Source organism: Dacryopinax primogenitus, assembly GCF_000292625.1.
Source record: "Dacryopinax primogenitus strain DJM-731 SS1 chromosome Unknown DACRYscaffold_6, whole genome shotgun sequence".
Taxonomy (NCBI): domain Eukaryota; kingdom Fungi; phylum Basidiomycota; class Dacrymycetes; order Dacrymycetales; family Dacrymycetaceae; genus Dacryopinax; species Dacryopinax primogenitus.
In genome coordinates, this window is record NW_024467203.1 from 161,829 (window position 1) to 173,316 (window position 11,488).

At 53.3% G+C, this 11,488-nt stretch overlaps 6 protein-coding genes across 6 annotated transcripts; 3 read left to right on the top strand and 3 right to left on the bottom strand.

The window, feature by feature from the left end:
• Positions 1-558: 558 nt before the first annotated feature.
• On the top strand, positions 559-1,119 carry DACRYDRAFT_21348 (F1F0-ATPsyn F). The gene is made up of 4 exons (XM_040772351.1): positions 559-662; positions 715-904; positions 958-966; positions 1,018-1,119. Exons 1-4 carry the CDS (start codon positions 591-593, stop codon positions 1,041-1,043), a joined length of 297 nt encoding a protein of 98 aa, XP_040629876.1. The 5' UTR covers positions 559-590; the 3' UTR covers positions 1,044-1,119.
• Positions 1,120-1,204: 85 nt separating this feature from the next.
• Positions 1,205-2,387, bottom strand: DACRYDRAFT_65122 (uncharacterized protein). Its single transcript, XM_040775774.1, has 4 exons — positions 2,135-2,387; positions 2,018-2,082; positions 1,918-1,967; positions 1,205-1,870 (listed from the first exon to the last, which is right to left on the bottom strand). The coding sequence occupies exons 1-4, from the start codon at positions 2,288-2,290 to the stop codon at positions 1,365-1,367; spliced, it is 777 nt and encodes a 258-aa protein (XP_040629877.1). The 5' UTR covers positions 2,291-2,387; the 3' UTR covers positions 1,205-1,364.
• A 219-nt stretch (positions 2,388-2,606) lies between these two features.
• Positions 2,607-5,250, top strand: DACRYDRAFT_21351 (uncharacterized protein). The gene is made up of 8 exons (XM_040772352.1): positions 2,607-3,498; positions 3,557-3,863; positions 3,913-4,027; positions 4,087-4,194; positions 4,276-4,335; positions 4,390-4,483; positions 4,536-4,848; positions 4,899-5,250. The coding sequence occupies exons 1-8, from the start codon at positions 3,381-3,383 to the stop codon at positions 5,080-5,082; spliced, it is 1,299 nt and encodes a 432-aa protein (XP_040629878.1). The 5' UTR covers positions 2,607-3,380; the 3' UTR covers positions 5,083-5,250.
• A 457-nt stretch (positions 5,251-5,707) lies between these two features.
• Positions 5,708-6,856, top strand: DACRYDRAFT_21352 (N-terminal nucleophile aminohydrolase). The gene is made up of 5 exons (XM_040772353.1): positions 5,708-5,925; positions 5,980-6,061; positions 6,107-6,236; positions 6,283-6,389; positions 6,437-6,856. Exons 1-5 carry the CDS (start codon positions 5,738-5,740, stop codon positions 6,707-6,709), a joined length of 780 nt encoding a protein of 259 aa, XP_040629879.1. The 5' UTR covers positions 5,708-5,737; the 3' UTR covers positions 6,710-6,856.
• A 423-nt stretch (positions 6,857-7,279) lies between these two features.
• Positions 7,280-9,707, bottom strand: DACRYDRAFT_21353 (transaldolase). Its single transcript, XM_040772354.1, has 8 exons — positions 9,594-9,707; positions 9,503-9,545; positions 9,335-9,455; positions 8,972-9,283; positions 7,822-8,922; positions 7,568-7,767; positions 7,429-7,519; positions 7,280-7,372 (listed from the first exon to the last, which is right to left on the bottom strand). Exons 1-5 carry the CDS (start codon positions 9,661-9,663, stop codon positions 8,488-8,490), a joined length of 981 nt encoding a protein of 326 aa, XP_040629880.1. The 5' UTR covers positions 9,664-9,707; the 3' UTR covers positions 7,280-7,372; positions 7,429-7,519; positions 7,568-7,767; positions 7,822-8,487.
• A 341-nt stretch (positions 9,708-10,048) lies between these two features.
• On the bottom strand, positions 10,049-11,419 carry DACRYDRAFT_88074 (phosphoglycerate mutase-like protein; the record flags this gene model as incomplete). Its single annotated transcript, XM_040776836.1, has 8 exons — positions 10,049-10,086; positions 10,206-10,289; positions 10,358-10,571; positions 10,612-10,824; positions 10,877-10,919; positions 10,969-10,987; positions 11,038-11,215; positions 11,399-11,419. 8 exons carry the CDS (start codon positions 11,417-11,419, stop codon positions 10,049-10,051), a joined length of 810 nt encoding a protein of 269 aa, XP_040629881.1.
• Positions 11,420-11,488: the final 69 nt, after the last annotated feature.

Genomic DNA, 11,488 nt, shown 5'->3' on the forward strand with positions numbered 1-11,488 from the left:
ACAAGATGAGAAGACAAATTGGTACATCCCATACCATAGAATGCAGGCTAGAGGCAGGTGAGGGCGAGATGCACTTGTACGGTTAATAGCCGGCTTGGTATGAAGAGTCCCTAAAATAAACAAGAGGCAGATTGGACCCATCCGCGGATTATTCTCTCTCCAAGAGGATCTGTCGCCGGTAGAGAGCTATCAGAATCAATACGGAATCGCATATCGCCGCAATCCAAGAGCTTATGATCAAATTGCCTTTGCGAGTTCCATGGCTAAGACCCCAGCTAGACCTGATGAGAGCCAGAGGACGTTGAGTACCGCAAGCTGATATGAAGTCAAGTTCCATTCGAAGTGCACCATATTTAGTAAGGATACTAGTATAATCATCAGTCGATATTTCCCTTGAGTTTCCATTGATCTTCCTTATTGCTTGTTGTTGAGGGTGGTCGAGAAGCAAGAGTTGCAGTCCAAGGCACGGAGCCGATCGGAGGCATTTCCCTCCGATGCCGTCCAATTGTACCCGTCCCTCTTGCTCTTCCCGTCATCACCCACAGCGCCCTACTCCGTCCCCTCCTCCTCCTCCTCCTCCCTGCTCACCAATGCGCACCACGCTCATCCGCCGTGCCCTCGAAGGGCTCATCCCTCCAAAGATCGCCTCTCCTCACTCTGTCGTACGTCCCTCTTTCCCCCCATCGGCCAGGTGCAGGTCTGAAAAGCGCACAGACGGGCGGCTCCGTCGGTGCCCAGATGAGCGGTGTCGTCGATTTCTACAGCAAGCTGCCCAAAGGCCCCGCCCCGCCCATGAGCACGGGTATTAAGGCTCGTTACTGGGATGGGAAGAATGCGAGCGCAGCGCCGATTTATGGCACGATTCTGAGCTTGATGCTCCTTGGGTACTCTTTGGATTACTTCAGTGAGTGAGGCTGTTGACGTGGGTGTGCGTGATGCTGATATCCTTCTTTCTAGTGCATCTCAGTATGGATTTGTTCCGATCTCTTCTCCAGCGTTTGCTGACAGCATTTGTAGGGCATCACAAGAACAAGCACCACTAGCCGCCAAGGAGTGCAGGGAGAGAAGCGTACAAAACCTAGGGGCCGCTGTGTATAGCACGGTGAAAATGCATAATTATCCCCAAAGCATGAATTCGGTCAGATGAATGGCGTTGGGTTGTTTTTGCCCATGCTGCGGCAATACATTTGCCTATGCGGAAGTCGGGCGTGAATGTCCATCCATTTGAGCGAAGTGACTTTCATACATGATGCTGTTGCAGGCAACATAAGACTAGTACGCGATAAAGTGTAAAGATGCAAGATGAACAGGGGAAAGTTCGGAAAGTCCATGAACCAGAACGATTACCAGGTATCTATAAATACTCATATCATCATCGCTGCACCAGCAATGACAACAAGTGTACCAGTAACCAGCGCCAGCGCATCACCCCTCAAGCGAATGGCACCACTGCGCTTGACGGTGATGTGCTCCTCCTCGAAATGCCTCTCCTGGAGCGGTTCGAAAATGTGCGAACGGCGATGGATAACGGGAAGGGGGACACCCTCACCGCTGATGTTGGGGTCGGAGAAGTTGGTAAGCGGGTACGTGGGGAGCATGTTAGGCGGTTTGTAGTAGAGTGCCATGGGCGGAAGCATGCTGCCATCGAACTGGTACAGCTGTAGTGTCGGTCCAGCAAAGATCCGCCACTGCAGCATCAGCTCGGTAGTGTTGTAGAGCATGATCTGGTTGGTAACAGCTCCGCACGCGTCTTGCACTTGCATGCGACCGTCTGAGCCGAACGGGGTAAGTATCATCGATCCGTTTGGAATGAGCTCGTAGGTGCCATGTTGGTATATGAGCACGGCGGTGATGCAGTTTGGCATTGATCCTACGCAGATGGTCAGGGTTTGATAATCTAATGACCGGACGACGAACCATTGGAGCCAAAACGGTACTGCGCCTCCTCGAAGTAACCATCGTCCGTGCTGTAGAGAAGATAAGCGACAATAGCGACACAAGAACGTAGTAAACATACAAGGAGTATGAGATACCAGATGTTGTAGGAGCGTTAAACGTCGCGGTTACAGGGTTGGCGAAGTTCTGAGAAAACCAATCAGTTCACGATAACCATCCAGCTACGCGTTGAACGTACGATTCCAGTCTGAACGTGACCTGATCCAGAGGCCCACGTCCCCTCCAAGTCTGTAATGTTATGGATGTCATCGTATTGGACGTCCTGGGCCGTTGCAGCGGACAATAAGAGGAGTAAGGAAGCAATGAGCTGTGCTGGCCGGGTGGGTTGGACCATCTTGTCGCCGCTGTGTTGCTGTCTTGATAGAAAATAAAGAATAAGGAACGCAAGATGCGCGACGGCGACGGTAGATGTACTAGACGGTATAGACGCGCTGAAGTTGGCGTTGGTAGATGAAGAGCAAGGAAGGGTCGAGGAGGACCGCAATGTGCCGTTGTGTGACGACCGTCGAAAACAGGCCAAACTTGCTTCCGCTACACAGCCCCCGATGGAGACAGATTACCACATATCGATCGCGTCATATAAGGAGGCATCCACACACAAAGGAAAAGGAGGGCGAACGTTGAACCGTCCACCTATCCCCTTGACCTTTGCAAGCATGCAACAAGGCCACCCAGCGTTGCCGACCACTCTAACACTTCACTTTCCCACACGATGATGCCCCTCCCCGCTCGACATTTCTAGAAGATTCATCGTTGGCATGGAATATCCAACATACATATCACACCAATTCATGAGCGGCAAATTCTGACAACATCTCCCGCCAGAAGCTCATGCAAACGCTCTTCATCTTATCCCGGCAAGAACATCCGCACGACACTAAGTCACATAAGGCATTTCCCGTGCACCCTTATCTCCGTCGTAGGCGCATTCAATTCAATGGCGGCGAACCACATTTACTCCCAGGGTCTTCCACCAAAATTTCTCCATAGCGGCATTCCATTCTGATTCACAATTGTTGTTGCCGACACAAGATCTCGTGGCACATCCAGTGCCCGTCAAAATCTCAATATCCATCAATGAATTATCGATTCCCACAGCAGCGCATATCAGAGAGAGAGGGAAGGGCCTATTAGGGTCGCACTGCCTGTTTTCCCACCGACCCGCCTTCTCTGGCGCCGAAATCATGAAATGAGCGGCTGACTTATGGCAGGCCGCGACCCTGCCTTCCCACCGGGCCAAACTCGTTTCCTCTTTTTATTTTCCCCCGTTTCCCTTCTCCGTCCTTTGCCCCGGTCCTCCTCCCCCTGTCTTATATCTTGCGCGGGCTGCGCGGGTCATTTCGTCATCTCTCCTTTCATCTCCCCGATCCTGTGTCGATCGTCCCTCTGGTGCTCTGGTCATATCTACTGAACTCTAAACCCCCATGCCTTTTGTCGATCTGCCAGAGGATGGTGTATCCTACTTCTACCGCAGCAACCTCCCTGGAGATGGCTCAATAAAGGGCCTCGACAAAACCAAACAGACAATCGTTTTCACCCTCGGTGGGTCACAACCATTGCTCCCTATCCCTGTCGTGGAATGGTCTGACTCGGCCAAAAGGCGCCATTTTTGACTCGTCCTCCTTCGTTAACCAACTCAAAGATCCTAGACTTTCCAAAAACTACAATCTTATTGCTTTGGATGGCCGTGCACAGGGGCAGACGATTAGCGAGCCCGAGCCGGGTCGTGACGCATGGACCGACGGTGTGGAGCTCGTTAAACTGCTTGACAAGCTCGGTCTGCGGCACGTGCATCTTTTTGCTGGAACCTGGTATACCTATCACAACACGCTCCGGGCTGCAATTCTCTTCCCTGGAAGACTGCTCAGTATTGCGGCTGGACCGATAGAGCGTCCGCGCGACGAGATGTAGGTACGAATTGGAGCCACATTCGAATTTGCTGACGGGAACGTATAGTATGATGCAACTGGAGGAGATATGCAAGGAGCTTCTTACCTTGTTGGCGACTTCCAAGGACATAGAGACCATGGAAGACTACCTGGTGGAAGTGTTTCCCTATCTGTTCGGTGAGGTAAGTGCCGATTCCGACTCCCACTCTATTGTCACCTTGTGCTGACAAACGGCCCGCAGCACTTGGACGAAGATCAAAAGGACGACTTTGCTGCGTATCTGGAGACTCAGTATCCACCGACAAGGTTATGCCGCGGCATGGAGTTCGGTAATGCGATATTTGGCAACGTGAGTCCGGATCCTGGTATCGTTCAGGTGCCGTAATTGGGGCACGTTCGGGGACGAGGATCTGATCCGCGTTCTTTGTAGCGCATTCCTCTGACTGATGAAGAAGCCGACCTCGTCAGAGTCCCTGTGTTGCTCTACGCGGTATGTCGGCTTCCGTGCGGCGCACGAGGCCCTGACTGAATGTATTTCCCCAAGGCTGATAACTTGGTTGATACCGTTGCCGAGGCCGAAGCATTTGCAAACCGCCTCACAGGGGTTCCTGGTGGTTGTCAGAAGCACATTTTGCCAGGTCGGGATCATTCATCAATGAATGTCTGAAATACTCACGTTGCTTCCGGCAGACGGTGCACCTTCCGAAGCATGGTACATCCGGCGATATGCGGACGGTGTGACTAATGCATTTTTAGACTTTATCCAGAAGGTGTCGGAGACTCCGCAGACCGTGGCTCCCACCAACCTCGAGGCCGCCCTTGCACTGAATGCGAAGCTCGCTGACGAACCTACGATGGCGCAGCTCGACCCAAAAAAATCTATGTCCTTCTCCCGTGTTCCCCCCGCCGTCCTGGCCCAGCGCAACCAGGTATTCGCGATATGCTCAGAAGCTCAGAAGCGCGGGTTCGACCCGATTGGCTTGAACGGGGAGATGCCGCGAAGGTCTGTGCTTCTCCGGGTATCGTCCGATATTTTACTGAACGTTACCGCAGGTTCTCAGATCGGTATCATGAACGGAATAGGCAACGGGCGACCTCGACCGCTTCCCTTGTTATTCAGGTCTCTGTCTCGCACAAGTCTGAGGAAGACCTAGCGAAGGCCGGCGTGGACGCTAAGAAGGCGGAGGAGGATCATGACCTGTCGTCGATCACCGATAAGCTCAAGAACCTTCTCTAATCGCGGCGCCTTGCCCGTGCTACTTGACTAGCCAATACCTGACTATTACACTGATACACAGTGCATCAGCGTGTTGCACAACCCCGTCTTGCATGTTTCTCCCAACCCCATACATTTGTCAAACGTATATACATGAATGCATTGGATTGAGGCGACGGCCTCTTACACACCAGGAAGCTTCCTCCGTTTTCCCACAAAGACGCGGGAATAGCCACGAGTCTCCTGTAGTGGGGTGCAAAAGGATCGTGTTTGAGGAATGCACATCGCGTCAGTGCTAGTATTTCAATTGGAATTGAGGCGTTTCAAACTATTATATTGTCAATGTGGAAAAAAAGACAGTTCCGAGTCGTGTCTCAGAATCTCCCCTGCAGCTAATGAGATGCTGCGACTCTGCACTAGCTGAAGCTGAACTGGATACCCCTCAATTCGAGTAACATTATTCTGACAAGAGATGTTATCTCTTCATCTTTGTCGTCTTATATCCTCCTACTAATATTCACAATTCAGGATTAGTACTAGTGTGACGGTAAATATGGTACTCAGCAGAGAGTCCCATTTGCCTCCGCCTAGCGCGGTGCCTGAACTTGAAGGCGTACGCGTTCCCCCTAGCTCAACATCCCTCAAGCGCATACATCCACTCCTCACGTCAAAAGCAATGGCCCTCGCCCAACCTCTCTACGCCGACCAGCACCGGCCTATCCAGCACCAATTTAACCCTTATGCCGAGAACGGCGGTACGATACTTGCTATCGCTGGGAAGGACTTCTCGGTCATCGCGGGTGATACGAGGCAGACCGAGGGGTACAGTATCCAGACGCGTTATGCGCCCAAGGTGTTCAAGCTGTGAGTTCTGGTTATGCGCGCAGGGATGCGGGGCTGATGCTTGGGTTGGTGTAGGACGGACAGGGCGGTGTTGGCGGTGAACGGGTTCCAGGCAGACTGCTCGACGTTCGTGAAGAAGGTTAAGCAGAGGATAGAGGTGCGCTCTTCCTTGCCCACAAGAGCACATGTTGACGTCTTACAGTGGTACAGACATGCGCACTCGAAGCAGATGCCCCTCAAGGCCATCGCGCGTATGATCCAGGGCATGCTGTATGGCAAGCGGTTTTTCCCTTACTACACGTACAACATCCTGGGTGGGATTGAGGAAGATGGTGAGCGCATATATGTACTATTGTCGAAGGTGCTGACGGGTGCAAGGGACGGGTGCGGTATACTCCTTCGATCCGGTAGGGTCATATGAGCGGGAAGCATGTCGCGCAGCAGGCGCTGCGTCGTCGCTTATCCAACCCTTCCTGGACAACCAGGTACTTCCTATGCCCACAGACAGGACTGTTGCTGACCTTTGGCCTAGATCTACTTCAAGAACCAGACTCCTGCACCAGGCGCAGCACCCTTCGAGCCAGGCAACCTCCCCATGGACACCGTCCTGTCCATCGTGATCGATTCGTTCACGTCAGCGACGGAGCGGCATATCGAGGTCGGTGACGGGCTGGAGATGTTTGTCGTCGTCGCACCGGGGAGGGACGTTGCTGGCGTGCAGTCGTTGGGTGCTGAGGAGCTGCCAGCGCTGACCCCTGAAGGAGAAAGGATCTTTGTCCTCCGGCGAGACCTGAAGAAGGACTAGAGGGAGATTAGGTCGTGGTTGGGACAACAGGAATTGTAGGTTGGCATCGTTAAGCGTTGTAGCGACGATATGAATTGGCGGGTTCAAACCTGGCTTTATCGTCTTCTTCCTGACACTAGCCATACCGGAAATGCACATTTCTTACGATATCCTGGATATGCATTTCCGTAGAAAGTCAATAGGGAATGGACAGCACCTATGCCCCTGTTCCGCCCGTTGATGGCCCACAGCCGACAGAATTCCCTGACAGCACAGGCGGTGTAAAGCGGGCGTCCCAGGGCGACTCTTGTGTCAAGTTTTCCCCCGCCCCCGCATTTCCCCTTTATTCAATAACCGCTAGCCGCACCGCCGACAGCGCGTCCATTTCCGTATTAGTTGTGTCAACGGCGTCACTAGGAATATATATTACTTCGTGTTATAAAGTACGAAGGGCCATTAAGTGATCATAGCCGTCGAATAAGAAGCAACAAGGGGCTGCACGGGACGTATTTCAGGCCGCGTGCACCCGCAGAGTATTTAAAGGCGGACGACCACTTCCTTCCTCTCTCTCTCTCCTACACATCTGGCACTCGGCGATCTACATTCTTTGGACAGTAATACGCATACGTAATTAGCATGGGTGGTCCGATATTATCACCTCAAACTCCTAGGCTGTCTGCTCGGGTTCGTACATCTCTCTTGGACGTTGGACGTGACTCACTGATGCGCATCTCGGACAGCCCATGATCAAGCAGTCCGTCTCTCCGCCTCCTTTACCCTCCCAGTCGCAGTATATGATGACCTATATCCACGGAGTGTTACACGACGAAGGTGCGTTCCCTACCTTCCCTCTCTCCTTCCCTCTAACCCCGAGTGCAGAATCAGACGTCGCCCGCCGGTGGCGCGACATGCCCCCTCACACGCGGAACGACATCTCCGCCCGCCTCCAGTCCATGCTGCCCTATGCCATGTCCGAGTTTATGGACGGGGCGAGCGAGATTTGGTCGCATCCTACAACTTGGGCCCGGTTTCAGGAAGCGACGATGGGGCTGATCAGCTTGATCCCTGCGCTTGAACTCGTGTGTCCCCTCCCTTCCCCCGAACGTGGAAAAGGCAGCTAACAGTTGTTGAAGGAAAATGAACGCCTTCATAGAGCGGAATTACACTCCCGTCATCAGAAAGGCCGCGAACGACGGACCGAGCCTCCGCTGTACAAGTCCGTCCTTGTCAGTCGGGCGCAGACGATAGCTCTCCGCCGTTCAGGGCCAACGACGGTCGTCATCCGCCTTCCTTCGGGTGGGGAGGACCCGTTCGCTGACCCGTAGTCGACGTCTCTTTCAACACATTGGTCGTTGAGTGTTCATCTCCTTCCCCCTCGGGTAATCTGTAGCAACAACCAACATATAGGGAAAACTACGCGCAACCTCGGTGTACAGTACCTTCTTTTCTCTGCTTGCAATGTCCTTTATTCTGCAGTAACAATACCAGCTCTTCTCTTTCTTATTTCCTTTCTTGTCACAGCTCCATTTTCACATAGTCCAGCATGTACCACTATGCACCCCACTCCAACGACATAAAATCATGATTCAACTTCACAATGTTTCATCCATTTTACAATGCTACAATGAATGTTTCATTTCCAACAATGACCATGATGAAATCCGCATAATGCATTCCCGTTACATTTGATTTTGTCTTCAGTTTGGCTTTTCACTTCAGTACATCGATCTAGTTAGCTAAAATATGTCATACGCGCGTCGGTGAGACGCTAGCTAGGGCAAGGACAGGAGGTATCCTCTTCACGCCTTGTGCAGACGCTCCTTGAGCATGTTCTTCAAGGTCTGTCCGTCCTCAGCGAACTTGGCGATACCCTCGTGAAGCTTGTCAAACGCCATCTTATCCGCCAGCAGCTCCCAGCGGAACTCGGGCTCGTTGTGCAGGTAGGTCACCTTGGGGATCTTCTGGCTAGCGAGAGCCTCCTTGACGGACAAGTGCGCGGGTACCGGCTCTGACTTGTGCTTCAGCTCCTCGAGCAGCTTGGGTGCGATCGTCAGGAAGTCAACACCAGCGAGGCACTCGATCTCCTTGATGTTGCGGAAAGAAGCACCCATGACGATCGTCTTGTAACCGTGCTGCTTGTAATAGTTGAAGATACGCTTGACGGATTGCACACCAGGGTCGTTGTCACCGTCGTAGTTCGGGCCAGGCTTGTGGGCCTTGTACCAGTCGAGAATCTATGGCAACAATCAGCATGTGCGCAACACTTCCGACAGGCAGACATACACGACCAACAAATGGCGAGATCAGGGTAACACCAGCCTCAGCGCAGGCAACAGCTTGCGCAAAGCCGAAGAGGAGGGTAAGGTTGCAGTGGATGCCCTCCTTCTCGAGCTGGTGGGCAGCCTGGATACCCTCCCAAGTAGATGCGATCTTGATGAGCACACGCTCGCGCTTGATGCCGACCGACTCGTACAGTGCGATGAGTTCGCGCGCCTTGGCCTTGGTGCCCTCGGTGTCGAAGGACAGGCGGGCGTCGACCTCGGTAGAGACACGGCCGGGGATGATCTTGAGGATCTCGGAGCCGAACCCGATCAGCTGAATGAGTTTCGTCAGTGTAAGTTGAGGTTACGATGTAAAAATACACACGAGACGGTCCATGGCAACAGCTGCCTGGTGATCGATGTTCCCACCCTTCTGCTTGCCGTACTTAACGGCAGCATCGATGATGTGGGCGTACTCCTTCTTACCAGCAGCGGCGAGGATGAGTCTGCAACTTGTTCAGTATTGTAAATGTATGCGCATATACGAACGTACGAAGGGTTGGTAGTGGCATCCTGAGGCTTGTATGCGCCGATAGCTGGTGGAATTGATCAGATACCCTAGATACATGAGGCGGTCTACTCACACTCAAAGTCGCCCGAGTCAGACACGACTGTTGTGCCCGATGCCTTGAGGAAGTCGAGGGAGGAGGGCATTGTGAGTGAAATGAGGTGTATGCTGGTCGTTGGGATGAAGGAGAGTAAAGTCGACGCTGGCCCCACCGATAATATATGCGCCGTCGTGTCCGGGCGAACGGAAGCTGAACGTGCGTCATTGGAAACTCCGACGGAGACCCCGAACATCGCTGGCCGAGGCTCGGACGGATATTCCGAGTCATTCACGAATATTGTTCACTTTTTCATTATTCCTCCAACAGAATAAATAAAAAATGTTATTCATCCCCCTTCACATCTCACATGTTCTCTTTTCTAGTCTATCGTACCCATCTACACAAGTGACTTGGCAGAACACTCATTATGTCAGCCGACTCACAAGCCTCTATCTCCATGGACCAGAATCAAAAGGGGCAAGGGACAAGCCTCAGCACCCGGAGATGGCAACAACCATCGGTAAAACCCCTACAGCAAAAAAACCTGTCAGCGAGGGTTTAAACCACAAGTGCCGATCTCCGTGGCATGGCCGCGCTGTACGGAGCAGCGTTGACCCTGCCCACGGAGACCGGGGGGCCGGAACTCACCACCCGTCGGCAGATCGTATCGTCGGTGGCCGACCGCTGCCATGAGCGCGCGCGCGATACCTGTGTGCGCGGAAATGGAAATGTCTGCCCACGCGTCAACAGCACATACACACGGTGGACACGCTTGTAGGAATCAGGCGCTCGAAACTTACAGACGTCGTCCGCATCCGTAAGCTCCATGATCTTGTCCAACCCGCGAGCAGCGCGAATGATCATCTCCTCCTCGGTTTCCCGCTGATGTGTCAGCCAGAGCTCGTCCTCCTCCGCGAACCCTTCCTCAAAGTCGAAAGTCGGGAAACGCTCAGCGATGGTCCGTTTCGGGGAGCGCTTGTCGCACGTATGCATGCCGATCATCTCGCGCAATTCCTACAGCGTCGCACAATCACGCCTTAAGTTCGGACTGCACCGGTAGGCTAAGCTGAAAGCGCACCTCGATAATCAGAGGCTTGGGATCCTCCACATGCCCGTCGAACGTGATCCTAAGTGTGTTACTCGCTCTCTGGAATGGGCTCGCAAACCACCGCTGGGGGAGAGGCATCCCCTCCGGCAGCTCTTTCGCCCATGCAGAGTTGACGTTCTTCGCTTCTTGGATTCCTTGCGGAGTGAGCTCTGGATCGGGCTGGGAGAGATGAGAGACTAAAACTAAACCTGAGAACGGAGAGAGCACGCACGCCCCAGACGATCTCGCCGTCCCCTTCCAAAGCTGCCCACTTCCTACACATTCACGTTCAGCACCTCCCTACTCTTCCCAAACAATACCCACCCATCCCAGAGCTCCCTCCCTACCCGTACACCCATTAGCGCCCCTAACAACCGCCAGCAAAGCGCACACCGTATTTTGCCAGTGCGACGTTATGCCACCCCTGCCCGTGCCGTCCCACGTAGAGCACCTTCACGAGCCCGTTCTTCCGCTTCCGGTCCTCGTGTAGCGCCTGCACACGCGTCTTGAACTCCTCCCAGCGCTCGGGGTGCTCCGGGTTCGGCAGACCAAAGGAGGGGATGAGTTGGTGCTGTTGGGATGACAGACGTGCATTTGCAAGTATACAAAATATGCGGGTAGGAGTAAGCAGAGATCGTTGAAGACTGGGAATACGCACCTCGCTAGAGTACTCACGGTCGTCTTGGACAAAAAAACCGGGTATGAGCTACCCTTCATCAGCTCAACTTGTTTGGCAGTGTGAGGAACAGCGCACCTGGTAGTCGAACTTTGCCATCCTGCGAGTCCTCAGAGCACGAAACGGTAAGCGTAATGAAGTGGGAGAGAAGCGGAGAGGCATGCAGGT

Coding starts and splice junctions, on each gene's coding strand:
- DACRYDRAFT_21348 (XM_040772351.1), top strand. CDS start 591: ATGCGCACCACGCTCATCCGCCGTGCCCTCGAAGGGCTCATCCCTCCA. Junction 663..714: donor TCGCCTCTCCTCACTCTGTC/GTACGTCCCTCT, acceptor AAAAGCGCACAG/ACGGGCGGCTCCGTCGGTGC.
- DACRYDRAFT_21351 (XM_040772352.1), top strand. CDS start 3,381: ATGCCTTTTGTCGATCTGCCAGAGGATGGTGTATCCTACTTCTACCGC. Junction 3,864..3,912: donor GAGCGTCCGCGCGACGAGAT/GTAGGTACGAAT, acceptor GGGAACGTATAG/TATGATGCAACTGGAGGAGA. Junction 4,028..4,086: donor TTCCCTATCTGTTCGGTGAG/GTAAGTGCCGAT, acceptor AACGGCCCGCAG/CACTTGGACGAAGATCAAAA.
- DACRYDRAFT_21352 (XM_040772353.1), top strand. CDS start 5,738: ATGGCCCTCGCCCAACCTCTCTACGCCGACCAGCACCGGCCTATCCAG. Junction 6,062..6,106: donor AGGTTAAGCAGAGGATAGAG/GTGCGCTCTTCC, acceptor GACGTCTTACAG/TGGTACAGACATGCGCACTC. Junction 6,237..6,282: donor GGGTGGGATTGAGGAAGATG/GTGAGCGCATAT, acceptor GACGGGTGCAAG/GGACGGGTGCGGTATACTCC.
- DACRYDRAFT_21353 (XM_040772354.1), bottom strand. CDS start 9,663: ATGCCCTCCTCCCTCGACTTCCTCAAGGCATCGGGCACAACAGTCGTG. Junction 9,284..9,334: donor CTGTTGCCATGGACCGTCTC/GTGTGTATTTTT, acceptor AAACTCATTCAG/CTGATCGGGTTCGGCTCCGA. Junction 8,923..8,971: donor TCTCGCCATTTGTTGGTCGT/GTATGTCTGCCT, acceptor TTGTTGCCATAG/ATTCTCGACTGGTACAAGGC.
- DACRYDRAFT_65122 (XM_040775774.1), bottom strand. CDS start 2,290: ATGGTCCAACCCACCCGGCCAGCACAGCTCATTGCTTCCTTACTCCTC. Junction 2,083..2,134: donor GTCACGTTCAGACTGGAATC/GTACGTTCAACG, acceptor TGGTTTTCTCAG/AACTTCGCCAACCCTGTAAC. Junction 1,871..1,917: donor GTACCGTTTTGGCTCCAATG/GTTCGTCGTCCG, acceptor CCATCTGCGTAG/GATCAATGCCAAACTGCATC.